This window comes from Urocitellus parryii, chromosome 7 (assembly GCF_045843805.1).
Source record: "Urocitellus parryii isolate mUroPar1 chromosome 7, mUroPar1.hap1, whole genome shotgun sequence".
Taxonomy (NCBI): Eukaryota; Metazoa; Chordata; class Mammalia; order Rodentia; family Sciuridae; genus Urocitellus; species Urocitellus parryii.
Genome location: NC_135537.1, coordinates 147,087,596 through 147,115,423, shown reverse-complemented (window position 1 = coordinate 147,115,423; position 27,828 = coordinate 147,087,596). Strand labels below are relative to the sequence as shown.

Genomic DNA, 27,828 nt, shown 5'->3' with positions numbered 1-27,828 from the left:
AGGTAGTCACAACTGCCAGGAGACTATTCTTCCCCGGCCCTCCCTGCAGAGATCTGGATCAATTGAAGGTGGCTGGGAGAGAAGGGGTGAGCTGGGCGGTGGCAGGCACAGGGCGAGGCAGTGCAGCCAGCGGAAGAGGCTCCAGGACCTCGGCGCGTTCCAGCGGCGAAGGGTGGGTGGGGCGGGAGTGCCGGACTCCCGCCCCTCTTCCCTCCCTTCCTCCCTCCCGCGGTCCTCCGGCCGGCGGACCCGTGGGCAGGCACTACTGGAGTTGGACGACCTCCGGCCGGCCCCAGACGAGCGCAGCAAGGAACTGCCCAGCGCGCATTGCAAGCCCCTGGGATCGCCCCTGTCCGCGAGGGCGGCGCAGGGGTGGCGCATCTCGGGGACCGGCGCACAGCTGACTGCCCGCGGGTGCCGTGCGTTCAGCAGCTCTCTTCACCCGGGGGAGCTGGAGCGCCGACCAAATGGTAGCTCAGGTCGGCCTCCTACTGCGCGCCCTGCCGCTGCTGCTGTGGGGTGGACTGGACGCCGAGCCCGCGGACCCCGCAGGCCAGGAGCTACTCAAAGAGGCAGAGGTAAGCGGTGTGTGCCGGGTGAAGTTTGCAGACAGGCCACCCCGCGGTCCCATCTGAGCAGACGATCTGCATTGCGTTCTCTCTGTCCTCCGCCCCCTGCGCACTTGCACACAAAGAGCCGGGGCACAATTCTTCCCCATGCCGGGGTTGGGACCACACAGGCACGCGCGGATCCGCACTGATGGGCGGGGATGGGAGTGGGGACAGCGAAGGGACAGGGAGGCTAGAGCTGAGAGGGAATTCCCACCCTCACTGCCTAGTCTGGGCAGACGTGACATTCATTCACACAACGGTGGTGGTCTGGGGGGAAGCCCAGATGGGGTGCCGTGGAGAGGTTACTGCTGGCTGAAACTCCCGAGCGGAGCCGGCTTCCCGCACTGGGCTGCCCTGCCCAGCTAGGGCAAGCCATTTAAACGGCGCAGAACCAGTTTCTTCGTCTGTAAAATGGCTAAGAGTAGGGTACTCTGGAGAAGTGCTTATAGGGAGCTTTAAACAATGTTTCAGGACTGAACGTGAGAGAGGGGACAGGAAGGCCAAGGTGAATCTCAAAGGTTTCCCATTTCACTTTCCTACAGTGGACTTAGCTGCTCGCTAAGGGAAATTTTTTGTGAGGTAGGGCTGGGGATAGATTTAGGTGTCTGTTTTCTAGATAAAAAGTAATTGTAATTACATAACAGTGTCATTTCTTGCTTTCCCCAAAGAAGCATCTCTGTGTCCTTCTTCTCAAGAATAGGACCCATGTCTCTACTCTTTTAAGAAGTGAAAATAAGTTTTCCCTGTGTCCTGAGACTCTTTCTCCCGTAAACACTTCATTCTGCCCTAAAACTGCCAGTTTAGAGGTTCTCACTATCCACAATACTCCCCTTGTTTATGAGGGGCAAACTGAATTGGGGAAACCTGCAGAATGAGGAGGGCCCTCTATGACTCCTCCCTCCAACAGCCGGCTGTAGTCACTGCTCCTCAGGAAGATTGCCCCTTTAACTCCCTCAGCCCTTACCCTTCCAAGTGCTGGTTTCTTGTTCTGTGCTTCCACTTTTGCATATTCAAGAAATCACTTTGCTTCTCTGAATTTAGACTCTTACAACATCAAGTGCAGAGTCCTTGAGGCCCCAGGAGAAGGATTCTGTCTACCAAGCCAAGTCTTGTTAAGAGTCCCACCCCACCCATCCCCAAACTGGGTCCCATGCAAACCTTGGCAGAGAAACAGACAGTATCTCTGTTGCCCATGACTGTGGTGACCACAGATGGAGGATTTCATCTTGGGGTATGCTTGGGGAATTTAATATCTAGCAGATTGAGTCCCTTTCAATCTATTTAGCATAAACTGGAGGAAAGGAATTTTTAACTGTGAGCATAGAAATATTTTTAAAGCATAAAAAACTCTGAAAAAGTGTAATGGGTGCATGTGTGTCTCTGTATGCCTATGCATATACATACTTATGTGTATATATACTATATATATATATATATATATATATATATATATATATATATATATAAATGTGTGTGTGTGTGTATTTAATTGCATAGGCTTCCAGACCTACATGCAAACCAGGGGGTTATAATGCCTATTTCACAGGATCATTGTGTGGTTTCATTTAGCTCATATATTTAAATGTTCAGCATAGTGCCTAGCACACAGAAAGCAATCTCTAAAAGGAAGTTGTTTTCAATGTTATTGTGGATGTTATAATCATCCTTCTCATTATTTTAGAAAACAGAGTTTCAGATTAAAGTCCTGGCTTGGAGACTAGCTCTCCCTAACAATCACAGTGGACAAAATATGTAAGGCAACTATTTTCAGCATTGGAAAATGGGCAGTACAGGACTACAATTCCTAAGAGATGGTGTTACAGTTACTATGGCTACATTACAAATTACCCCCAAAACTTAGTGAAGTAAAACAATCCTTGATTAAGTTCACAGACACTGTGGGTCAAAATTACAAATAGGGCAAGTTGGGGCAGCTTGACTTTGCTCTGCGGTATCTGGTGCTGGTATCCTCTAAGGGCTGTTCACTCACATATCTGGCAGCTGATGCTGGATGTCAGCTGAGCTCAGGTCTTCTCCATGTGGACCTATCCACACGGTCTGTCCCTGCAGGCTAGTTTGGGCTTCCTAACAATATGGTGACTGGGTCCTGAGAATGAGTGTTCAGGGTGGTGGTGGTCGGGGCGGATAGGTAGCTTTAGATTGCATCCTTCTTATAGAGTAGACTGGGAAATCACATAGTGTCACTTTTTTTTTTCTTTGATGGTACTAGGCTCTCTATCTCTAAACTACATCCCCAGACCTTTTTAAATTTTGAGACAGGGTCTCACTGAATTGCCCAGACTGGCCGAGAACTTGGTGTCCTCCTGCCTCAGCCTCCAGAATACCTAAACTGAGATTACAGGCTTGGTGCCACCATGCAAAGCATCACTTCTGTGGCGCTTCATTGGCTACAGGGATCCCAAGCCCTACCCGGGTTCAACAGAGACCTCACACCTGGTGGGAAAAAGTGTTGAAAGTCACAGGGTGAGAAGAGCGCTAGCGTGAGAGAGATCATTATGGTCATTTAGGGAAATACAGTCATCATGGAAGGGAGACTCTCAGGTCACCACAGCTCTTGACTCCCGGGACAATTCCCTGACTGCAATGGGGGTGGGGGGGGGGCAGCTCGACCCCAAGTAGAGCACAGAGTCCTTGTTGAGCTGAGGTGACATAGGTCAGAGTTCAGTAGCTAGAATCTGTGGAGCAGTGCCTCCCGGAAGAGGGGACAACCCTGAAGGGACTCCCACACCTCTGGGTGGAGGCTCACTCCAAGTGCTCGCCTGAGGACGGTGGTGGCATGTTGTTGGAGACTGTGTGAGGCTTACCAGAGAACAACAGTTATGTGACTGAGAACAGAAAAAAGGCCCTAGAAGTCGAGCACTTCGGGAAAATCTTGGAGTTTGGTCAGCCAAAAATGGAAAAATCTTTAACACCCCAGGCGTCCACTTGAAACTCCGGTGGTGCCATGCCTTAGGGATGAGGACCATGATCTAGAGTAAGCCCTACTTAAACAAAGCTCAGAAATGGCTAGACATAAAGTACTTTTGCCCATGTCGTAATTTCCTTAAAAGGCAACTGTTCAAAACAAAATAATAGAATCGTAAATTGGATGTTATAACATAGGCCAAAGTTACGATAATAGCACAGGGATGGGGGGGCGCGGAAAATGGAACTCTATTGTTGTGGATCAATACATTTGTGAATCGAAAGTGTCAGGTGTGAAGTAGGAGACGGGATGTGTCTAGTGAGAAGTGTGAAGTATTCTAATATTGATACAACATTAACTCCAAGGGGACTAAATTAGGTTAAGGATGTACTTAAAACGAAGCCTTGACAAGATCTGCAGCAAACTAATTTTTGCCTCTGTATATTTGCATATCCTAGATACAAATTATCTAAAACATGATCTTTTTTTGTGACTTGTTAATTGGAAATTTTTGACACCCTCTCTAATCAAGAGTAGAATAATGAGATTTAAAAAATTGGTAAAGATGGAGAAAACTTGAGTAACACGGTCAGGCACCTTGATCTAATTGATCTTGATAGAAAATTATACTTAAGAATGGTAGGATAAGGGTTGGGGATATAGCTCAGTTGGTAGAGTGCTTGCCTCACATGCACAAGGCCCTGGGTTCAAACTCCAGCACCACACACATAAAAAAAGAATGCAGAATAAACTGGGCTCATTTGTGCATGCCTGTAATCCCAGTGGCTCGGGAGGCTGAGGCAGGAGGATCAAAAGCCAGCCTCAGCATCTTAGTGAGGACCTAAGCAACTGAGTGAGACCCTGTCTCTAAATAAGATATTAAAAAGGTCTGGGGATGTAGCCTACTGATTAGTGAAACCACAGGGAAATTAGAAAATATTTGAAGTGAAGGAACAATAGAACATATTCCACATCAACATTTTGGGATATAGCTAAATCAGTGATTAGAGTGACTATAGAGATTAAAATGCCTCTAGTGGAAAAGCAGAAAGGTTTGAGATCAATGATCTAAGCTTCTACTTTAAAGAAGCTAAAAAGAGAGAGAGAGAAATCATACATGCGCAGATTGAACCCAAAGGGTATAGAAAGGAAGAAATAATTAAAAAAAAAATAAGCTGTGTGATCATAGTCTAGTTCCTTTACCTCTCTGGATGTCACTGCAGCTCCTACTCTGTAAAATAAAGGTATTTGGGGGGTATTTTTTGTTTTTGTTTTTTTTTTGGTACTAGAGATTAAGCCCAAGGTCACTTTACCACTAAGCTATATCCCCAATTCTTTTTTTTTTAATATTTATTTTTTAATTCTCAGCGGACACAACATCTTTGTTGGTATGTGGTGCTGAGGATCGAACCCGGGCCGCATGCATGCCAGGCGAGCGCGCTACCGCTTGAGCCACATCCCCAGCCCCATCCCCAATTCTTTTTATCTTTCATTTTAAGCGAGGGTCTCACTAAGTTGCCCACTCTGGCCAGAACTTGGAACCTCCTGCCTCAGCCTCCCAAATTGCTGATATTAGAGGTGTGCGCCACCACACCCTGCGAACTTCTTAAATGACTTCTAAGATTCTCTCTAGCTCTAGCGCTGTTGTTTGGCTTTGCTATATTCATCTGCCTCTGCCTCTGCCTCTGTGTGTGTGCACGCGCGAGTATGTGTGTGCGTGCTTGTGTGTGTGTGTGTACACATCACCTACTGTGTGGCCACAACTGTCTGAATGTGTCTATGTTCCCATGTCACTGGGTGTGTCCCTGCATCTTGTGTGGGTGTGTGGCTCTATGTGTCCCCTGTGTGTGTGTGCACACCAACTCATAAAGTTGAGGATTTTCCCCAGAGGGCTTTGCCTGGAGGAGGCTCAGCACTTACAAAGCTGTGTTATGAACAAGTTCATTGTCGCCCACTTAAGGAAAGCGAGAGCTGCTCATAGTACGAGAAAGTAGGAAGAGCCTCCACTGCTGAGTTGCAAGATTGAAAGTTAATGATCGATGTCATTGCTCTGGCCCCCCTCTCATTCCCAGCAGGCCCTGTCCTGCAGTTTAGTGACAGGCTGTCCCAAAGGATCGGTCTACCATTTACTTTACTTGGACCATCTTTAGAACAACCAGACAGTAGTTCCAAGACCTGCCTCCCACTCAGCTGCTCCCAGTGTTCCAGTACTACAATGGGCTGGATCATTTGTTTCTCTAGGGAGATGTTCAAGCTACAGTAGAGTATTCACCCCCAGATGCAATGTCTGTTTCTCATACCCCAGAGCCATTCATTTAACTTTTATGAATCAGAAACCTAGAAGCCTGGGCGTGGAAGCCATTCCCAAGAGCTCAGCATAATGACTCATGGGTACAGGGCGAATAGAAGTGAAGAAGAGATTCCAATAGGTCTCAGAGGACCACAAGTTGGTAGAAAAGCATTTGTTAAGTCAGTTTGAAAGTGAAGAAGTCTAACAAGAGTGGGTCATGGAATCGGGCAGGGAGAGTCAGTTGAACAACTCCTCCCTAAACTTGACATGGGTGAGGGCATTTTTGGTGCCCCAAATTCAGCTATACAAGCCTAGTGAGGTCCTGGAGTCCGTATAGTATGGCTTTTTCATAATATAAGGAATATAAATGGGATGTAGATAGAGGCGAGTAGTGTTTTTCCAACTGCCTTAGGGACAGAAAAGAAAAAAAAACCGAACAGACCACTGTAAGAGGTATCTAGGTTACACCCAGACAGAAGTTTGTAAAGATGAGACTAGGAACGAGGAAAAGTAGGAGAAAAGAAAGGGAGCCGTGGGCGGGACTTAGCTCAGTGGTAGAGTGCTTGCCTAAGGATAGGAGGCCCCGGGTAGTAAGATCTCCAACAAAAGAAAGAAAAGAAAGGGGGGAGGGGTGGGGAAGCCAGGAAGAAGGGAGGGAGGAAGGGAGAGAGGGAGGAAGAGAGGAAAATGGGGAGGGTAAGGCTTTTCCCAAAATAGAGCAGAGGAGCTGAACAGATCCCACTGCAGGGGGCCTTTCCCAGCTCCCAGGGGCAGGGAGGGAAGGCAGCCGCCTGAAGCCCTGGCCTTTGTGGGGACCACTCTTCAGTCCTGTTGAGCACCTGAGGCTTGTAGGACCTGCTTGGGGTGTTGGCAGGAGATGGGGCCCAACCTCTGTTTGAAAACCTCCGAGTCTTCTGCCTGAGCCGTGTCTTCCCTCTGCTCTGCCCCTGGACCTCCCTAGGAGAGGGCAGGAGACCTGCAGATAGAAACATCCCAGCTTTTTACCTTCCTCTTGGTTTAGAGCCCGCCCCCTGCAGGGAGAGCTTGGGCCCTCTCCTTTGGTGTCAAGCCTTGGAGTCACTTGCTTGAAACAAAATAAAACCTCTGGGCTGGATGTCAGAGGATCTGAATTCAAGTATTGGTTCTGTCACTCACTAGGACATTCTAACAAGGCACAGAATTCCCAAGATTTGATTTTCTCATCTTTATATAATGGGAATAACAACACCTGCCCTGGCTATGTTCTTGCAAGGTGATTGTGAGGCTCAAAGAGGGCATAATCCCTTGAAAATCTTTGTAGTTGTCAAAAGTCTATTGTGCTCCTGATTACCAGAAAATGTTTTCATGTACAGAACATGTTGGGGCAGAATGTGGCTATCATCCCTTACATCTTGACTTGGCTAATAATACTACACATGTACCCGAAGCATATGCAAAACCTACAGAGTCACTACGGAGAAACAAACAAAGAAACAAAAAAATCATCAGGAAATACAATCTGAAAATGGACTGTATTGTGGGTGAAGCAACGTGGTTTCTTCATGAGTTTGCCATTTTGCAATTTTTAAATTCTTGGTTTCGGCCAGCTGAGGGGTGAATACCTATAAATCCCACTTGGAGGGCTAAGGCAGGAAGATTGAAATTGGAGGCCAAACTGGGTAACTTAGTAAGACCCTACCTCAAAATAAAATAAAAAGGGTTGGAGATATAGCTCAGTGGTAGAACACCCCTGCATTCAATCCCCAGTACCACACAAACACACACACACACACACACACACACACACATACATATACACACACACACACACAAACAATCTTGGTTTCATTTCTGTTGCTGAAACTCTTTAATGCACAGGAAGTGTCTAGGATTGAGTCATAGACTCATCTATTGAAGGTCCCTTCCAGCAATAAAGTTTTGTGGCCACAGAGGTATAAATAATATTTTTAATAGGACAACTGTCATGCAGCTTTTCCCAAGCATCTTCTTATTGAATTTTCATGATGCTCTTGTAAGACATTAAGTAACTGTCATCGTTCACACAGCTAGGCAGTTTCAGAAGCAAGGCTACAATAATAGAGCAGGAATATGTATAATATGAGGGCAGGAATATATACATATATTATATATATATATGAAGGTACAGTGTCCACGTGTACTCCCACCCCCACCCCCATTTCATAGAAGACAAACCTGAGGTGCAGGACTTGCCCCAGGACTCCAGCTGGCAGTAGATAAAACTCAAGCCTCTGGGTCCAGTGCTCTGGCCCTGCCAGCCCCGTGACTCAGAGTTCTTGACTAAGGCCTAGGATTCATAGTTGGTCTCCCTGTTCAAAACCAACCAGAGTTTCCCCTTCCCTCAGGCACTGAATGGACTGGGCTGTACGCACCCATCCAGGACAAGTCTGGGCGCATGCAGGACTAGACCTCTCAGAGTCACCGTCCCACCTGCCTGGCTGGTTTCAAGGGAACCATTTTCATTTTATCCAGACACCAGAGCCACTCCCAGGGACACTCAGAGGCAACTCCCCGGCAAAGTGGCCCCATCCTTAAGCAAGTGGGAAGGGCGTTGGCATGGGCTTAAGGCGAGGCAAGTCACCTCTGGGGCACAGCTCTCCAGCTTCCTCTCCATTCAGCTCAAACCTTGGGCTCCCCAGGAGATAATCAAGTCCTTCCAGGTAAGGACAAGTGGCCTGGGAACTACCTCAATGAAGAGGGGTGGGGATGACCTTTGATGGGTCTCCAGTTCCTAAAACACACACCAGACAAGTCTCCAGAAAACAAAAGCCAGGAGAAGAAATGATTCCCACAAACAGGAGCTCTGCCTCTCGGTCGGGGTCCTTCGACTTTTCCTGGGACCCTGACCACACTGCCACCCCGTGCACCGGCCCCACACCCCTTGCTCTTTCTCCCATGCAGAGTTGGGTGTTTCTCCCACCTTTTCAGGGGACACTGAGGCACAGAAAGTGTAACAGAAGAGGTTTGGGGACAGCTCCAGGAGCAGAGGGAGCCTAACCCTCCCCCCTCCTCCTGCAAGGCCATGGATCTGCCTCCCACCCCCAACAGAGCTTTAGCGCTCTCAGCGGTGACAGTGATAAGGAGCCCCTTCCTGTAATGTTATTTAGAAATTTTTAAATATATGTGCACTCAGTATAAACTAAATTGAAGAGTCCATAAATCCTGATAATCTCTATTATAATACTTCAGTGCTTTTATGGAAGTATAAAATATCAGATTCTCTGGGTGCCTCTGCTTGGCTGGTGTCCTGGGCACATGCTGATTCTGTTTATTGGGAGTTCAGCTCTGCCTTGCAATGGCAGGGTCCCAGAGCCCAGAACTCCCCCTCTGATAGGGCCCCTGGAAAAAGCCTCCACCCCACCTTGCCTGCCAGAGTACCGGGGCACGGCAGCCCGCCAGGAAATGGGAGCCGACAGACCATTTCCCTCCCTCCCCCCTCTGTCCAAGGCTTCAGAGTTCCAGAATGGGAGCCAACTCCCTGATAAGGACTGGGCGTGCCAGCCAGGTTGACCTGTGACCCGTCTCTCCCAAGTCACTCGCCCAGTAACACTGCTTCTAAGGAGACATGAATTCCCTGGCTTCCTTTAGAAAGTCCTCTGTCTTCACAAGAGGACAGGAAAGGGACAAAGAAAAGAACAGGCACCTGAAGGATTGAGGCAAGTGACAGGCAGAAAAGCCCCTGGACTGAGACCAGAGGTGTCGCTTCCTTGTTCCAAGCAGTTTCCACGTTGCAGATGGGTGGTGTTTCAAAGTCTCTTGTTTATTTTCCCTCTGAGTCGAATCAACTGGATGACTATTTGTTGAGCATTTACTAGGTAGCAGGTGCTATGCTAAGCAGTGCATTGCTTTGTTCAGTCTTTCTGTGAATCTTGTGAGGCTCTCCACCTTGTGGGTGAAGAAAGGTTCAGGGAAGTTGAGTCATTCACTCCCAGCCACCTAGCAGAGTCAGGATAGGGAAGAGAGTCTCAATCGCAAGTTCCGGGGCTATTCTATGCTGCCAGATTATTTTGAGCAATCAGTCATTCTCCCGCTCAAACCACTAGAACTACTTGGATACATTGTGAATCTGAAAATAGTATACGTTTATAAAGGGAAAGAAGAAAGCAATAGTGCTAAAAACAGAAAAACAATGACACTGATTTGCCAAGTGTTCTATTGCCTGGGAAAGAGGTTCTTCAGGAAAGCAGCCTTCAGCAGGGCTGGCTGAAGACAGATGTAATTGAAATCCATAAAAAGGAGGGTGGGCACCTGCAAGTACCTAGGATCTTGCCAATCCTGGCTTAGAGTCTCGTCTCATTCCCAGCTGTGTCCTTTCCTTGAGGCAACAGCTAGGATTGGAATTATTTTGAGTTAAGAAATAAGGTGAGGGTCAGAGTACAAGACAGAAAATGATCTCTTTACAGGTAACAAGAGATCGTGCGTGTCTGAATAAGAATAAAGCAGGTGAGGTGACTATGTTTTTACCCAAGGTGACATCTATGGGGCTTTATCAGTGAGAAGGGGAGGTGTTTCAGCTCCCAAAGGGTAGGCGAGGATAATGAGTCTCACGCTCTCTCCCCTGGCCTCCAAGAGCTTTGTCTCTGGGAGAGCAGCTCCCAGGTATGTGAGGACAGGGGGGAGGAAAAGGGACTCATGCTGTGGAATGATCTCTGATATCCTAAGTTCCTCTGAGGCTCTCATCCAGGTGTTGGCTTCATATCATCTACACGATGAAAGACTCGGCAGCTTCTCTGAGCTCTAGGGTCACCGTTCTGACACTATCGCATTCATCGTCCCACATCTCTTCTTCCCTTAGGCATCCACAGGCAGCAAATGGCACCACCTTCCAAGTTAAAAATTCAGAAGTCATCCAGATTTCTCTCTTTATGCATTGCCTACAATTAATCCCTCAGCAAGACTAAAATAAAACCGAACTCTTGATCCTGGCCAACAGCCCCGCCTCTCTGACTTCATCTCACTTACCATGTTTTCTTCTGTTCCTTAGACAGATCCATGTCATCCTACCTTAGGGCTTTTAGATTTGCTGTTCTCTCTGCCTGTGCCGCCCTTTCCCACCTCAATGGGTGGCCACCTGGGTCTCATTCTTAGGAAACTGGATCAAATATTCACTCTTCAGGGGGCCCTTTGTGACCTCCTGATTGAAGTTTCTAAGTTATTCTCAATTATATCACTCAGGGTGTTTTTCTTTATAGTACCAATTTATCTCCTTTATTTACTTGGTACCGGTGTTTTTATTGTCTGTCTCTATCCACTAGTGTAGAAGCTCCTTTAGAGATATAATTTGCCATTATACCCAGCAGGGCCCCTAGTACATGGCATGAATTAACAAACTCATGAATGAAGGAAGACATTGCAGGTTTCTAATTCAAATATGCACCTCTAGGAAGTCAAGATTTTATATCCATCATAAAGTTGAAGGTAAGCACATTGATGATCACAGGGCCTTAAATATGTCTGCATTTAGTCAGGGAGGATAATTATTTAGCAAGAATCCAGAATGAGAGAGAGAATTCTCAAATCCAGACATGACTCAGCCAGTATCTGATCAAATCCTGATCAATAGCTGAGCATTTTCTAAACAAGCTGATTCAGAGCAAATTTGATGCATATTAATGGTGTCTATCTATATACCACATGTAATAGCTATTCTGCACACAGACACCATGGTAAGTCCTCTATAAGCACTATTGTGATTAGTCCTCACACAAAAACCCTAGAATGCAAATACTACTATTAAATTTGCTTTACAATTGAGAAACCTGTGGCTTGGTAACTTGCTTGCTGGGATTCAAGACCAGACCAGCTTCACTCCAGAGCCCATAAGGGTCCAGCATGCCCACTAGATTTCTAACAATGCCATAAGATGATGAGGAAGCCAAAGTTAACCTGAAATTGAGTCTGGGGCCTTGTGACTTTTAAGCCCAGAATTCTTTTTGCTATAATTTACAGATGCTCTGGGGACAAGAGGCAACATTGGGCTAGGCTGTATGTGCTGGGGACCTCCGGATATAAAGGGAAGGGAAAGTGCTAGGAAATGCTGATGTTCATCTCTCCTGCAGGCATTCCTGGATAAGTATGGGTACCTCAGTGAACATGTCTCCAGAGCTCCCACTTCCACCCAATTCAGCAATGCCATCAGGTAGGAAGCAGGGATGGGAAGGACTTGGGCATGCAGGGTGCAGAGCGCCTGTCTTCTCCCTCCTCCTGGAGGGTGGGCAATCCATACCCCAGGAAGTCAGTCCTCACCCCTACCACCCTTACTCCCCTTGTAGTCCTTTATCTCAATTCCTCCTGGCAGAGAGTTCCAGTGGGTTTCCCAACTTCCCATCAGTGGCGTGCTCGACCATGCCACCCTTCGGCAGATGACACGTCCCCGCTGTGGCGTCACAGATACTGACAGTCATGCAACCTGGACAGAGAGGATGAGTGCGCTGTTTGCAGGACGCCGGGCCAAAATGAGGCGCAAAAAACGCTTTGCAAAGCAAGGTGAGCACTGTTGAAATCCAGCTGGGCTGGGACCACCCAATGTTCTGAAGCCCATGGATGGAAAAACTAGCCTGGGACTGGGCTTTGTTAGTAACTTGTCCTCTCTAGGGCAGGGAGGGGTGGGCAGATAGGACATTTTGACACAAGGACCATAATTATGAATAAGGACATTTAAACCAGAATTATACCTACACTGATGAATTTTCATTGTGCAAGTATTTCCCAGATCAAACCCCATCAAGTCCACTGAATTCCTTGATCAATTTTCTATACAGAGCATTTAAACCACGACCAACACTTTTCATTTATATTAAATTCATCAGAATCAATTCTTTTTCATAACAATTATTCAACAAAGATGTGTTCCATCTTTGTTGTGTTCAGACAGAACACATCTTAACAGCTTTATTGAGATGGAATTCACGTAGTATGCAATTTACCCATTTAATGGGTTCCATTCGGTGATTTTTAATATATTTGCAGAATTGTGCAACCACTACCACAATTGAATTCCTAATTTCATAACATTTTCATTACCCCAAATAGAAACTCTGTGCCCATTAGTGGTTACTCCCCATTGTCTCCTTCCCCAGTCCCCGTGGGAACCACTAATCTACTTTGTCTCTGAGGATCTGCTGTTCTGAGCTTTTCTCACAGCACATTTATTTATTTGCTTATTTATTGTGGTGCTGGGGATTGAACCCAGGGCCTTGTGTATGCAAGGCAAACACTCAACCAACTGAGCTATATCCCCAGCTCTCCAGCACAGTTTATACAATATACTTTCTTCTTCTCCCCCATCCCTTTTGGTAGCTTTGTCTTTTCTTATTCTCTTCCTCCTCCTCCTCCTCCTTTTTGTTTGTTTTTTGCAATACTGGGGATCAAACCCAGGACCTCAAGCTCTACCACTGAGCTATATCCCAAGCCAGTTTTTCGCAAACAACAAGCTAGGTGTCTTTTTACTATCATGATGGCTTTTACTAAGTCAATTTTTCTCTGGTCATTTTTTGCTTTTTCATGATTGGGAACAAGATGAGGTTTTCCCATCAGGTCTTCATGTAGAGTTAATTTTACTGTGAGCAATTTGGGGCCACTGCCACTTGGAGTTGTGTGAACTATTTTTACCGATAATATTCCTACGAATGGGATTGAAGGCATGGAGTGGGCTTTCATGGTTCAGCTAATTCATAAGGAAATTGTGGGCTGTTGGAGGGCAGCTGTTCCCAGCCGTTTTCACATTCTGCTGCATTCACATGGCAGGCCACTTGGGGTGCCCTGTGCAGAATGGCCTCATTCTTGGTAAAGCTCGGAGTCAACGATGAGGTCTGGACCCTGGGGGTCAAAATGTCCTTGAATCAACATGTTCTTCATCCCACCGTGTTTCTGAGCAGCAGAGGGGAAGAGTGAAGTAGGAAAGGAGAGGCCTGAGCTCAGGAGACCAATAGAACAGACAGAACCCATCCCAGAAGCCGAAGTCCTGGGTTCATGTCTTGTGACCAGGGTTCCGTCCCTCCTTCTCCCTACTCTGCGATGAAAGGCTCCAAAGAAGAGCCAGTCCCTGATTACCAAGGACTTGTTGTAAGAGCACAGTGGAAAGTGGGGTAGCCCCAGAAACAGTCTCAGCAGCTGCACTGGGGGTCTGAGCTTTGCGGATGCTTCCATCTGGCTGTAACTTTCCTTCTCCTGCCCCAAGGAAGGATCTAATGGAGTGCCTTTGTCACTAGTCAATTTGGAGTATCTATTTTGGACAGAAGATAGTAGCATTTGGTCAGTTAAAATACAGAATGTCCAGCTAAATCTGAATTTCAGGTGAATACAAATTATTTTATTTAAATTTTATTTATATTTTGAAATTCAAACTTAACTGGATACCCTGCATTTTTTTATTATTTATTTTTTAGTTGGACACAATATCTTTATTTTATTTATTTATTTTTATGTGGTGCTGAGGATCGAACCCAGGGCCTTGCACATGCTACGCGAGCGCTCTGCCGCTGAGCCACAATCCCAGCCCTCCTCACCCCCCATATCCTGCATTTAAAATTTTTTTTTTTAGTTGTAGATGGACACAATACTTTTATTTAATTTATTTATTTTTACATGGTGCTGGGGATCAAACCCAGGGCTTCACACATGCAAGGCAAGCACTCTACCACTGAGCCACAACTCCATCCTGCTCCTCTCTGTGCCTGCAGGTTTAACTTTTAATCCCCCTGTTCCTTTACAGAGCTAGTGGGGGCAGGAGGTCTGTGAGGTATATCTGGGGTGGTAAAGGCAGGAAAAGGCACAGGTATTTACTGAGTACCTACCACCTGCCAGTCAGCTCCACATTGCTTTCCTATTTAAGCCTCGTATCTTACATGTGTTAAGTCTTATAGACCCCACTTTGTAGAAAGAGAAACTGAGGCATAGAGAAATTCCACAATTTATGTAGGTTCACAGGTGGAATTATTAGGCTCCCATTGCATGTTCTAGGACTCCAAGTTCCTTCTCAGACAGTGGCTAGCTCTCCCCCAACCCCTTTCTTCTTCCCTCTGGGACTTTCTTTTTTTTTTTTTTTTTAGTTGTAGATGGACACAATATCTTTAATTGATTTATTTTTTTTTAATGTGGTGCTGAGGATTGAACCCAGTTCCTCACACATGCTAGGCAAGTGCTGTACCACTGAGCTACAACCCCAGGCCAGGCCCCCTATGGGACTCTGATGGGGGGGTACAATGCCAGGTACTATTACAAAAGCCTGGGGGTCATTGTGAAAACCAGCTCTGTCCAACCAAGAACTTAGGATGGGGCCTGAAGTGACCAGCCTTCTCCAAGGGAGTTGACCTGGAAAAGGACAGGGCAGAGGGTTCAGTCCACTGCCTTGGACCAGTTCCTTTCTTCCTGGAGGGCTCACCAGCCACCCATCCATAGCTTGTCTCCACTCCCAAGGAAGCAGTCATTTTCTTGGAATCCCTGGTTGTGTTCTTCCTCTGTACCCCTGTCCCCCAACAAACACAAACATATACATATTTTTTCAGAGTTTTATCCTGAGATCTGTCATCTTCATTGGCTACCTAAAGTCAGAGAATTACCTACGCCTGCTCTTTCTTACCCATAGAGAGGGGGCCTCTCTCTAACTTCAAACAGACAGGAAAAGCCAGGTACCTGCCTATAATCCCAGCAACTCAGGAGTCTGAGGCAGGAGGATGATAAGTTTGAGGCTAGACTCAGCAACTTAGCAAGACTCTGTCTCAAAGTAAAAAATAAAAAGGGCTGGGATATAGCTCAGTGGTAAAGTGCCCCTGGGCTCAATCATCAACACAAACAAACAAAAACAAAACAAAAGCAGGAGAAGCCACCTCACATATTGCTAAAGGATTGAAAGTTCATGGGGGGAGTCTGGGAGTCAGTCACCCCCAGCAGGATGTGAAAGAGCCCAGCTCTGGATGGTCTGTGTCCAGGGAAGACTTACAGTCTAACAGAGTGTTCCTGGTACATAATGAACTCTTGGTGGTGCCTCTGGACCCCAGCGCCCCCCCTTTCCCTGTCTCGGTCCCTTCCTTAGAATCATTCCCTCTTCCTTCTCGGAGGGTTGCTCACTGGCTGGGAGGCAGAGATTGGATGGATGCCAGACCAAACAAGTCCAGGGAGGCAGCATTGCCTTGAATGGAGCTCAGCTCAGGGGTGGGAGAAGGGACATGCCCCTCCCCCACTCCCATGGGTAGGGAGGGCAAGGGAGCCCAGCCTCTCTCCTTCCATCTGGAGAATTTCAGCCCATGCAGGGCTGCTGCTTTGACCCAAAGGACTGATGTTCAGGCAGATTTACAAGGCAGGAGTCTTAGCAAATGGCCCTGCTTCTCCGTGTGGTATAATTGGAAGGAGCACTAGATTAGGGGTCAAGGCCCAGCTCAGCTACTCACTCATTCTGTGACTTTCAGCAGACCCTTTCTCCCCAGTCTCAGTTGCCCCTCTCTGGGTCTGCCTTCAACCTGCAAGTCTTCTGTATGGGGTTGCTGTCTTAGCACCTGAGTTTGCAGGGTTCAGAAACTGCCCCTGAGAAACTCAGGAGCTGGTCCTTCTAGTCACCCTGTTCCTGGGTGCCCAGTGAACTGCAGAGAGACCCAGCTGACCTGGGGCAGAGGCCAGAGTCTTAGCCCTTGTGGAGGAACTGAAGTTTGGGGCAAAGGGAGAGAAGCTCTTAACTAAGCAGAGATGGAAAACTTTCCCTGGGTCTGTGACAAAACACACCCTTCATTCTTATTTGTTTTCACCTCAGAGCTCTCCAGAGTCCCTGCGGAAGTGAGGAGGAGGGCAAGGGGTCAGGGAAGGACCTCAGATAAATGGGTCTTAATGGTTGTTGGCCAGCTCCAGGCCCTGGGCCCTGAAAGAGCAGGGTGGAGCCTATGGGAGGTGGCAGGAGGCTGTGAGGGGTGAAGAGAGCGGATGGGGCAGTCACAGCTGTGACCTTTGGGCTTCTCTGTCCTGACACTGGAGGCAGAGGCTGAAGATTTGTTGCTAGCAAGAGACACAGAGCTTTTTCAGACTCAGCCCAGGCTGTGGGAAAGAATAAGACCACAGACCAGGGGTTCAGACAGACTTCTAGGCTTTTCCTAGGTCGAGGCTACATATCCTCCATCATACTGGGACCTGCCCCACTAGACTGGGGACTCTCCAGGGCAAGTCTCCTCCGTCTGAGCAGTCCCCTTAGCAGAGGCAGTGTCTTCCAGTCAAATGGGGGGGCTCCCTGGGCAGGGCCTGCCCTCCCCCCATTATACTGGGTCCATGGGGACAGACCCTCGCTCAGACCCAGCAGCAGGGTGTGACTGACATGTCCTTTCTGACTGACAGGCAATAAATGGTACAAGCAGCACCTCTCTTACCGCCTGGTGAACTGGCCTGGGAGCCTGCCGGAGCCAGTAGTTCGGGGGGCTGTGCGTGCCGCCTTCCAGTTGTGGAGCAATGTCTCAGCCCTGGAGTTCTGGGAGGCCCCGGCTACCGGCCCTGCTGACATCCGCCTCACCTTCTTCCAAGGGGACCACAACGATGGGCTGAACAACGCTTTTGACGGCCCAGGTGCTGACACAAAACCTCTCTCCATATGGCAGGACGGGAACCCAACCAAGAAGCAGTCTGTGGGTGACAATGGAGCATCCCTTCTCCTCTTGGCCATGGCCAAGCCACACCCCATTCCAAAGTGCCCTCAGATTCCACATCTATAAAATGGAAACAGTGGTCCCTGCCCTAGTACACCTCACATGTCTGTAGGGAAGCCAGATAAGGTTCTGCTTGGAAAATGCTTTGCAAATTCTAAAGAGTATTATTTATTCCAGGAGAATCTTCTGAGGTCCCATCATCCATCAGGACTGGGCCTCTCTTGTTCTCTAGATCAGACTCTTAAAAAACAACCAGAGGTCACCACTTTACCCTGCTCCTACCCTCTGCCCCCCAACTCACTGCCACAGTGGCTGCTATAACGCAAGTGACATTCTATTCCCTGATAGCTACAGAAGTGCTATCCTGCAGCCACAGCTGGTTTCCTCTGTCCCCACCCCGATGGCTTCTGGCTGCAGTGTAAAAGGTACTCCTTCCATTCTGCCAACACTGGCTGTCAGAACCTGATTATGGGCTATTTGTGGGTCTCCTCTTTCCTAGTGAGGAAAGGAAGTATGATCAGATCCCTTTGGGGTGGGGACTTAAGCCCTGTATGGCCTGGGAATTTGGGCTGTCACCTCTCTTGCACTTCTCTGCTCTCCATCAAGCCTACCTGTATCAAGGAGCACTGATAGCTCCTGCTGCTGGGAGGCCAGTTAGTACTGGAAGAAATCCAGGCTTTTCCAGAATCTACATATAGCATGCACACATGCTTACATGTAATGCATGTCATTCGTGATATCTATATGACATGTTTACTTTCATACCCAGGCAGAGTTCCAATACCTAAGATGGTTCTGTGCTGGGGCATCAGGACATTGGACTCCCCAAGCAGCTCTCTGACTTGGGACAGATGCTTTGTCTTTTTGAGTTTGGTTTTCTCCTTTCTGAGACCTGTCTCTCCATCTCCCAGTGAGAGCTGCATGGCATGTAGCCTGCAAGAAATGGCTCTAGGCATATTCAAATTGCTCCTACGTTGGCTGACTCTCCACCCCCACAAGGCCCTCCTTTTATTGCCAGCCTTCCATACTTGTCAATCCCACCTGGCCTGAGCTCCAAGAAGGCAAAGCCAAAGGACTTTCAACAAGCTTCTAGGCCAACATTATCAAAGAGCAATGTTCTGACCCCTGTGTCATAAACTGCTTCTGCAGAAATTGAATCGTGAGGGGTGGGGCCCTGGATCTAGGCTGTGTGTGGGCTCCACTAAAATCCCTGATCCAGCCCAACTCCCTCTGCTCACTCCTATGACAAGTAGAGAGAGAGAGGCTACCTAAAGAACCCTGGGAGGACAAGAAAGCAAGAATACCCATACTTAGAAAATATACATACACATAAAAGTGCTGCATATCATAAGTTTACAGATTGATGAACTTTCATACACCCAGTATCCCAATCAAGAAACAGAAAGGAAGGACCTAGCATGTTCCCTTCTCAGGGTAACCACCAATCCTTACTCCTTGATTCTTTTTGAAATAATTCTTATATAGCATATGTGTTTTAGGGACTGTTCTAAGTTAGAATAGGCACTTGCACATATTTTTCACAAGGCTTTGAGGAAGAAGCTTATTATTACCATTCCCATTTTCAGACCAGGAAGCTAAGATAGGGGGAGGTTAAAGTTGCCTGTCCAAGGTCACACAGGTAGTGAACTGTAAAACTAGGTTTGGAACCTATGCAGTTTAGCCCCAAGCTGAATCTGCATCATGGGACCTCTTAGAAGACCACACCCCATAGTTTAGTTAGTCATCTGTTCACCTCCCCACACTCCAGCTGCTTAAGACTTAATCAGGAGGGAAATTATGCAGCAGAAAACAGCCACAACACACGGGGGGGGGGGCATTTGCGTTTGGCACGGATACGTGGGCGAGAGTCGCTGCTCCCCCTGACCCTCTGCGCCGCCTGCAGGGGGCGCCCTGGCGCACGCCTTCCTCCCCCGACGCGGTGAAGCGCACTTCGACCTGGATGAGCGCTGGTCTCTGAGCCGCCGCCGAGGGCGCAACCTTTTCGTGGTGTTGGCGCACGAGATCGGCCACACGCTCGGCCTCACCCACTCGCCGGCGCCACGCGCGCTCATGGCGCCCTACTACAAGAGGCTGGGCCGCGACGCGCTGCTCAGCTGGGACGACGTGCTGGCGGTGCAGACCCTGTATGGTGAGCCTCCCAGCCCTGCTTCTGGGTCACCCTGTTGTGTCCCTGTGTCCCCCCCCCCCGCCCCGCGCAAGCCCCCAGTCCTTAGACCCTGGCTCTTCAAACAGGGTCCTCCACCCTAAGCGCAGGAATCTGGTCTCCCCTCACCTGACCTCCCAAACCCGAAGCTCCAGGCTCCTCTCAAACCCGAAAAACCTCAGTCTTCTGCTTCCACCTCTCCATAAGTCTCCAATCAATTCCTGGGTGCGATTCTCCCCTGCTGCCTTCCTTGCATTCCAAATTCTGAATTCCTGCCCAAACCCCAGCTTTGGCAGCCCCTCTCCCATCACATCCTTGCCCATGACTCAGATCCAATTAAGTTTACCTCTCTCCCATTCCAGAACCCAAAGCCCTCATCCCTCCCCACAATCCCACTGGCTCAATGCCCCCTCGGCACGTTGCGATGCCCAGGTACTCCCAGTATCAGCCTCGACCTGGTAGTGGGCTCAGACAAGGTCCCTCCCCTAGAGCAGACCAGGCCAAATCAATCAGCCAGTGCTACTGTCTTGGGACCTGCTTCAGAGTGCCAGGGGCACAGCCAGGAGGCCTGGGTTCAAGTCACTTGCCATTCCTGATTAGCAGTTGCTCTTAGACAAAACATTTCCCCTCTAAGAGCCCTCATTTTTCCCTTTTGTAAAAATAAAAAAAAAAAAAAAGGGGAGAATAATAGAGGTCCTGCTTAACCTACCTGGATGTTGTGCTACTGTGGGTCTGAGCATGCTTTGTAGCCTGGAAAATCTACAAAATGTAACAATGACGGCTGGTATTTCACTAGTGTTTACCACAGGCCAGGCACTTACACTTAAAACATGCCACCAATTAAATGTCTTTTGGACCACAGATAAGGATAATGGGGTTCAGAGAGGATAAATAAAGCCCAAGGTGGCAAAGCTAGGAAATTGAAGACCAGGATTCAGGAGCCGATGCCAAATTTCTGCCTCACTCCTCTGATAAGTGAAGGCTAGGAGGTAATTATTATCATTGTTGTAAATTATCACAGCCCCAGGGTCCTGAACCATGCCATCATGCCACCTGTGTTGCCCAAGATTTGGAGAAGATGATTCCCTGCCCTTCTTAGTTCCAAACCCTAGCTTTGTTTTCTGCCCCAATTGTATCTCAGGCTGTTGAGTAAGAGACAAGACTCCTGTTTTTAGTGTTATTATGGCTAACACCAACAACCAGGGCAACTCTTATCTCCACTCCCATCCTCCTCCTTGCCCCTCATGTAAGACAATCATGAAAGGAATCAAAGGGAAGGGTTGAGTACTCAACATACCCCCACCAGTCTGTTCTCTCCCTCTTCTCTCTTTACTCCTAAAGGGAAGCCCCTAGGGGGCTCAAGGGCCATCCAGCTCCCAGGAAAGTTGTTCACTGACTTTGAGGCCTGGGATCCCCATAACTCCCAAGGCAGGCACCCTGAAACCCAGGGTCCTAAATACTGCCACTCTTTCTTCGATGCTATCACTGCAGGTAAGATGGTCCCACCCGTGCCTGGCTTCCTTCTTTCCTTTTTCATATCTCCAAGGGTCCCCAGAACTGGAGTACAAGGTGCAGGGATGGATTATAGAAGCCATAAATCCCAAGCTACAAGCATTCTGCACAGTAGCAAGCTCACAGAAAGCCAAGTACTGCTTCCTCCTGTCTCTCCTCCAACTGTCCCTTGCGCACATCACACCTTTTGCTTGTTGATTTGGGAAGCTGGGTTCTTCATAATACCTTCCCTGAAACATGGCAGAGGTCAATGGTCATTCCTCAAGGTTCTCTTGTTTCCAAGCAGATGGGGACCAACAAGTGTACATCTTTAAAGGGAGCTACTTCTGGAAGGTGACACCTGATGGCAATGTCTCAGAGCCCCGCCCACTACAGGACAGGTGGGCCGGGCTGCCTCCCAACATTGAGGCTGCTGCAGTGTCATTGGAGGATGGAGACTTCTACTTCTTCAAAGGTATCAACCTTGAGGTAACTGAGAAAATTGAGGCTTAGGGGAGGAGACTCATCCAATGAGTCTCTGCCCCACAATGAACCAGTGACCCCAGGAACATACTACCAGGAAATTCCTTTCAGTGATGAAGTGGAGAGCAGCAGGTGTCAAAGTTGTCCTGGGGAGCATTTCAGAGAAGAGTCTAAAGGGAAGCAGAGGACTGCTATTGAGCTCTGGCATTCCAGAAAGAATGGTGTCTTCTAAGGAATCCTGTGTGAGGTTGGGGTTGTCACTTAATTGTTAGAGCTTGCATTCCTTCAATAGGGAAAATAATACATTTTGGGGGGGAAGGAGGATAAAAATAATGGCCAGGAGTGTGCAGTATATTGCTAGATATGTCATAATTCTTTAGTAGATAGTATTCATTCCTTCATTCATTCATTAAACCAATGTGGAGGCCCTTCTATGTGCCAAACCACTGGAAGTGTCAGGAATGTGGCCATGAACAACAACAACAAAAAACCCTTGCCTTTTAGAATTAGTAGACTTGAAGAAAGTTCCAAGACTTCTCCGTGTTCCATTCCTCCCCCAGGGAAGGGACTGTGCCCCCTCTCCAGGCCCCAGCCTGCTCTCCCTGCAAGCGCAAATTGATAGGTTCATTCTGGGCTGTTGGCTCTCTGCTGACACCTGCTGGAAGCCTAAACTATAGCAGTCCCTCCCCTACAGTATATAACTAACTTGTAGCATGATCCATTTTGGTAGCCCCCATTAACCAACAACCTTGGGCTTCAACTTGAGTGGAAGAAGGGAGACAGCAAAGGAGTGAAGACCAATGGGTGGGACCAATGGGCTCCAGCTCATCCTGTCTTTCTCAATGCCCGACAGGGAGTCGATGCTGGAGGTTCCGGGGCTCCAAGTCAGTGTGGGGTTTCTCACAGCTGTGCCGGGCAGGGGGCCTGCCCCGCCATCCCGATGCAGCCCTCTTCTTCCCTCCTCTGCACCGCATCATCCTCTTCAAGGGTGCCCGCTACTATGTGCTGGCCCAAGGTGGACTGCAAGTGGAACCCTACTACCCCCGCAGTCTGCAGGACTGGAAGGGTGTCCCTGAGGAGGTCAGTGGTGCCTTGCCAAGGAAAGATGGCTCTATCATCTTCTTCAGAGATGACCGCTACTGGCGCCTGGACCAAACCAAACTTCGAGTGACTGCTTCAGGCCGCTGGGCCACTGAGTTGCCCTGGATGGGCTGTTGGCATGCCAACTCGGGAGGCACCCTGTTCTGAAGGCAACTCATCACCTAATGAACCCTCGGTGCCTTGAGGGTCCATTCACATCCCAGATGCAGGGGCAGAACCTGACCTGGAAGCCCCCGCCTCCCTGCAGAAGACTGAGCCGCAAAATCTTCATCAGGAAGTTTGTGTGCTTTTGTTCCTTGGGGAACACTGCTATTCCCACTACATGGAGGTGGGGGTGCGATCAATCCAAGGGGAAGGAAAAAAGGGTCCCAGATCCCACAATTCTTCCCACCGAGGACCTCTTTCATTCCCAAACCTCAGAGATTTTGATTCTTCTGCTAATGGTTCTGTTCTGTCTGCAAGGAGACAGCACTGGAATCTGACCAGGAGGGATGCCAAGCTATACCCCTTCTTCTTAGGGTCTCCTGGCTCAGTTCTTGTAGTGTGTCTTATTTATTCAGATCTCACCCCAGTAAGCTCCCATGGGGTGAAGGCACAGGGTCTCTGACCTCAGGGGCCCATTGGGGGTTCAGGATGTAGAACAAGAGGGAGATTTGTTATGGGTTTCCAAGGCTTTTGTCTGGGGCAGGAATAAACAGTGTCATCCCCAGCTGGTGGGCCTGCAGGTGGGAAGCAGTATTCCTTGAGCCAGTTCTTCCATCCTTTCCAGTGACAGCAGATGTGTAAGAAAGATGGACTATAGCAGTCTCTACTGTGTATATCAAACTTGTAGTATAATGCTCTTCTATCCAAGCCTGGGCCAGCCAGCTACATGTAAATGGGGGCTTCTGCCTCTCCTCAAAAAGCAAAATGTACTCATCCCCCCCCCCCAAACACCCCTGAGATAGAGAACCCTTGCAGCAGGGAGAAGTCAGAGGGCTTACAGTGGGGGGTGGGGTTGCTGCACTGCTGCTGGCGCTCAGGATGCAGCCTCCAAAAGGGTTCTGCAGGTTGGGGGAGGTTTAGTGCTCACAATGGCCCCATTCTCCAGGCCACACACACAGCATTCCCAGAGCTCCTGCTGTCTGGCCAAGAATAGCCGGGATTCCTGGAGAAGAAACCAACTCCCCAGCCTCCATCTTCTGCTTCAGCCAGTCTCAGCATTTATTTTAGCATCTAGTTCTCCTCCCTTCCCTCCACACCTGCCAGTGCCTCATCTGCACACACATTGACCTCAGCAAACAGCTTCCAAGGGAGAGGAGAATGGTCTGGGAGGGTTCCTCCCTTCCTTCCCGAGGGGCATTGCTGGCTCTGCGCCTGTCTTCTCTGTGCCGTGGGGAGACTGGCCTTTGACTGCCCTTGGATTCAAGGGCCTTGTGCTACCCTGCCCCGGGGAGGTGAGAGAGGTGGCTCCCTGCCAGCCTTCTCTCTTGACTTGAACCCAGGGAGGGGAAAGAGTGTCTCATCTTCCTTACTCCTACTTAAAGCCACCTCGCCCCCATCTCAAGGCACTGACACTTTGATTAGAGGCTTTATTGAATGATTTGAGGGAAAGGGGCAACTTTTCAGAGGGATGAGGAAAACCAGAGGGTACTTTTTCTAGGAGATGCCTCTGCTCACCAGGCTAGAAGAACCTGAAAGAGATGCTTGTGAAACTGTGTCGGGAACGTGAATCAGGTGGTGGTGAAGGCTGGGTGCTCCCTGAGGGCTGGAGCCCTTCGAGAGCACTGAGAGTAATGGAGTTCTAGGTTATACAGAGTCCCCCCATGCAGAGCCCAGCATAACCTAGAGCCCCACTAAATGACAGTGGGGCTTACCTACAGTGGGGCTTCTTGCCGGAGTGGGGGTGCTCTGGGTACAGCTCGAAGAAGGGGTAGTTCTGTGGATCATGCTGGAGGGGGCTAGCTTCGCGGTAGAGAAGGTTGCAGGGAGTTTGACATTAGGCAAGGTTGGAGGACACAGGCTGAGAGCGGAGTTGCTCAGAGCCCTCAGCCGTCTCCGCCTTACCCAGATCCGGGTGTTCCAGAACACAGTGCGCCACGTAAGCCGGGTGGCTGTGCAGGCTCTTGCATTTCTTGCAAAAAAGGATCTCGCAGCGCGCACAGCCCCCGAGGCGCGGAGACCGTCGCGTCTCCAGCACGCACGGCTCCTCCGGAAGGCTTCGCTTCCTGCGGCCGGGAACCCGAGCTCTCAGTGCCCTGGGCCTTCCATCCTCCCTGGGGCTCAGCACCCGGGTCCTGGTGCGGGGCCAAGGAGCATCCTCACCTTTCGGCAGGAGCAGCCAGGCTGCCCAGCAGCGCCAAGGGGCTGAACCAGCCCCAGAAGCCGCTGTCTGAGCGCCGCAGCAGCGCCACCTGCTGGGTGCTGGGCTCCTGGCGCAGCGGGTAGTAGGACACCGAGAGCCGCTCGCGGCTTTCCACCTCCGCCTGGCGCGTCTCCTCCGCGACCTCTGCCGCGCTATCTGCGATCACATCCTCGTCGTCCTCCTCAGACCTCTCCTCCTCTTTCTCCTGAGTCGCCTCCTTGGCGCAAGGCTCCTCCAGCTCCTTCTTCCACAAGGGGGTCTTCACACCTGCGAGCGAGGAGGAGCTCAGCGCTGTACCTTTGTCCCTGGTGGAGGACCTGGGAACACTTGACTGTGCAGGGCTCTGAAGGACAGTGCGTGTGAGATGCCCCGGACCAGCTGGACTCCTTGAGAGGGTTTCAAAGTATGAAACATGCCCGGGGCAAGCAGGGCTGCTCCCAGGCACTGCCAAGCTAAGGATTCGGGATAAGTGACCTCATTTCTGTCAAGCCATTTCCTCATCTGTGTAGTGAGGTGAAGTAGTGCCTCACCACCTTTCTTTTCTTTTTCTTTACTTTCCTTTTCTAATCTCGGTTCTGAAGATTGCACCCAGTACCTTACTCTACCACTGAACTGCATCCCCAGATCACCACTTTCTTCTAATTGGCTCTAGGGGTGCCTGATCTCTGGGTAGGCTATCAGTAAACATTAATTGCGTGAGTTGTCTTTTAATAGGTGGTTGTTTGTATTTTGTTTTCTATATGAGTTTTCCCTCCTCAAAGCGGGACTTGTCTTAGGGAGCCCCAGCATCACTGGTGGTAGGGTGGACAGGACTCTTTGTGATTAGTAGAGCTATCTGTATAGGCAGACAGAACAGATAAAAAGATCCTTTCCATGAACCAATCAATTAGGAAAGAGCTGCCCTGGGGGTGGACAAATTAAGAAGAGATGCCTCTTCCTTCAGGCATGACCCAATTGCCAGTAGATTTTAAACACTACTGCCCACTCTTGCTGGCACTTTTGTGTTGAAAGCCACAACTCGGCTGTGGCTCTCAACACTTTTGTTCAGGGCATGAGCTCCATAACTTCAAGCTAATGTGGAAGCTGGTGTCCACCTGTCAGCAAACATTCATTCACCCAGCGCCTGTGTCTGGAGAGCTAGATTTATCATGAGAAGAAAAGGGAAGGCACAATTCTGGGAGTTTGTCCTGGAAGGTCAAGAAAAACTCCTAGCCAGGCAGGGTACTCTGAGGGAGAAAGAGTGCAAATTGAAGGCCAGCCTCAGTAAATTATCAAACCCTGTCTCAAACTTAAAAATAAAAAGAACTGGGGGTTAGAGCAACTAATTGCCCAGCATGTGTAAAGCCCCAGATTTGATCCTCACTATTGCAAAAAATAATTATTATAAAAGAAAAAAAAGTATAGATCCCTTTCCATACTATTTAAGCAAAAGGAAATGATTATTGCCATTCTAATCCCTGTGTATTCGGCACCAACTGTGTACAGTCATTGTTCTCTTCCTACATCAGGTCTCTTAATCTCCACAACCCTCTTAGGTAGGTGATGCACGGGTAATAGCGGGGTTTCTGAATGTGATCCAGAATGTTTGAAATCTTTAAGGAGAAGTTGTTTCAAAGGTTCTGCCTGTTCTTGGTATTGCTAAAAGTGAAAAACCAGGGGTCCGTTGCACTTTTACCTAGGAAAACAGATTAAATAGTCTTCTGGTTTTGAAAGGCCAAGCCTGGTATGCAGCCAGAAAGGAGTGCTGGGGACATTTCAGGAGAAAGGAGAGCAGAAAATGGGTTTGAAAAAGAAGGATGGGACTTGGAGTCCAGCTTGTCCTTCATCAGTGGACACCACTGAACAATCTGATGGAGGGTCATGCTCAGAGCTGTTTTAGGATGTTCCCTCTGACAAGATGGAGGAGAACTACTTAAGAGTCATTACAATGGTCCAGGCCATAGAAGACAGAGATCCAAACAGAAGCAAGCTAGAAATAAAGGAGATGTCAAGAATATCCCAGAAGAAGAAGTTGGGCATGGTGGTGCACACCTGTAATCCCAGAGACTCAGGAGGTTGAGGCAGGAGGACTGCAAGTTCAAAGACAGCCTTGGCAACTTAGTGAGGCCATCCCTAAGTAACTTAGTGAGATCCTGTCTCAAAATAAAAAATAAAAGGGCTGGGGATATGGCTTAGTGGTTAAGCGCCCCGGGTTCGATTCCCAGTACCAAAAAACAACCAAACAAGAAAAAGGAGAAAGGAGAAGGCTTGTAGCTATGAAGATAGGTAATTGAGAAAAGGCTCAACTTCTATTCTGGGGTTACCATGGTGATGGGTGAGTTGGTTCAGGCTGGGGTCATGATGCCCCATCCTCTGGCCCCTGCCTACCACCAGCCCCACTCACCATACTTATCCATTCTTTCCAAGGCTGTGTGCCTGCTTCTCCAGATCAGGGACTGGGATGGTGAGCAAGTGCCCAGAACCCATAGAACTTGATCTGGTCTCCACTCTCTGTTGGATCACAGGGGCGTGGGGTTAGAACCTCATCTGCTGCTGGGGCTCCACTCTGGAATAATTGCCTTTTCTAGAGCCTCCAGAGGCACTCAAAGTCCTGGGGTCCCCCACCTCTCCTCTGGGGAAGGTGTTAAAGGAGACTGGAGTGGGTCTTTGGTCTCTGATAAGCAGATTTAAATCCTAGCTCTATCATATAAATATACATGCTATCTGACCTTCAGCAAAAAATCATTGCACAGAACAATTTGGCTAGGTGACCATCACTGGAGGCTACTTCTGAACATGG

General features: G+C 48.8%; 2 protein-coding genes across 5 annotated transcripts; one reads left to right on the top strand and one right to left on the bottom strand.

Annotated features, from left to right (window-relative positions):
* The first annotated feature begins 258 nt into the window (after window positions 1–258).
* Window positions 259–23,577, top strand: Mmp28 (matrix metallopeptidase 28). Of its 4 annotated transcripts, none has more exons than XM_026380257.2 (8): window positions 259–578; window positions 11,905–11,984; window positions 12,144–12,331; window positions 17,162–17,386; window positions 19,370–19,615; window positions 20,972–21,121; window positions 21,429–21,596; window positions 22,458–23,577. In XM_026380257.2, the coding sequence occupies exons 1-8, from the start codon at window positions 468–470 to the stop codon at window positions 22,850–22,852; spliced, it is 1,563 nt and encodes a 520-aa protein (XP_026236042.1). In that variant the 5' UTR covers window positions 259–467; the 3' UTR covers window positions 22,853–23,577. The 4 variants fall into 4 exon arrangements, with proteins under 4 accessions (XP_026236042.1, XP_026236043.1, XP_026236045.1 ...); XM_026380258.2 differs by having other exon boundaries at window positions 21,429–21,610; window positions 22,458–22,858; XM_026380260.2 differs by lacking the exon at window positions 22,458–23,577 and adding an exon at window positions 21,716–21,755 and having other exon boundaries at window positions 21,429–21,610.
* A 515-nt stretch (window positions 23,578–24,092) lies between these two features.
* Window positions 24,093–27,445, bottom strand: C7H17orf50 (chromosome 7 C17orf50 homolog). Its single transcript, XM_026380254.1, has 3 exons — window positions 27,433–27,445; window positions 25,010–25,316; window positions 24,093–24,912 (listed from the first exon to the last, which is right to left on the bottom strand). Exons 1-3 carry the CDS (start codon window positions 27,443–27,445, stop codon window positions 24,684–24,686), a joined length of 549 nt encoding a protein of 182 aa, XP_026236039.1. The 3' UTR covers window positions 24,093–24,683.
* Window positions 27,446–27,828: the final 383 nt, after the last annotated feature.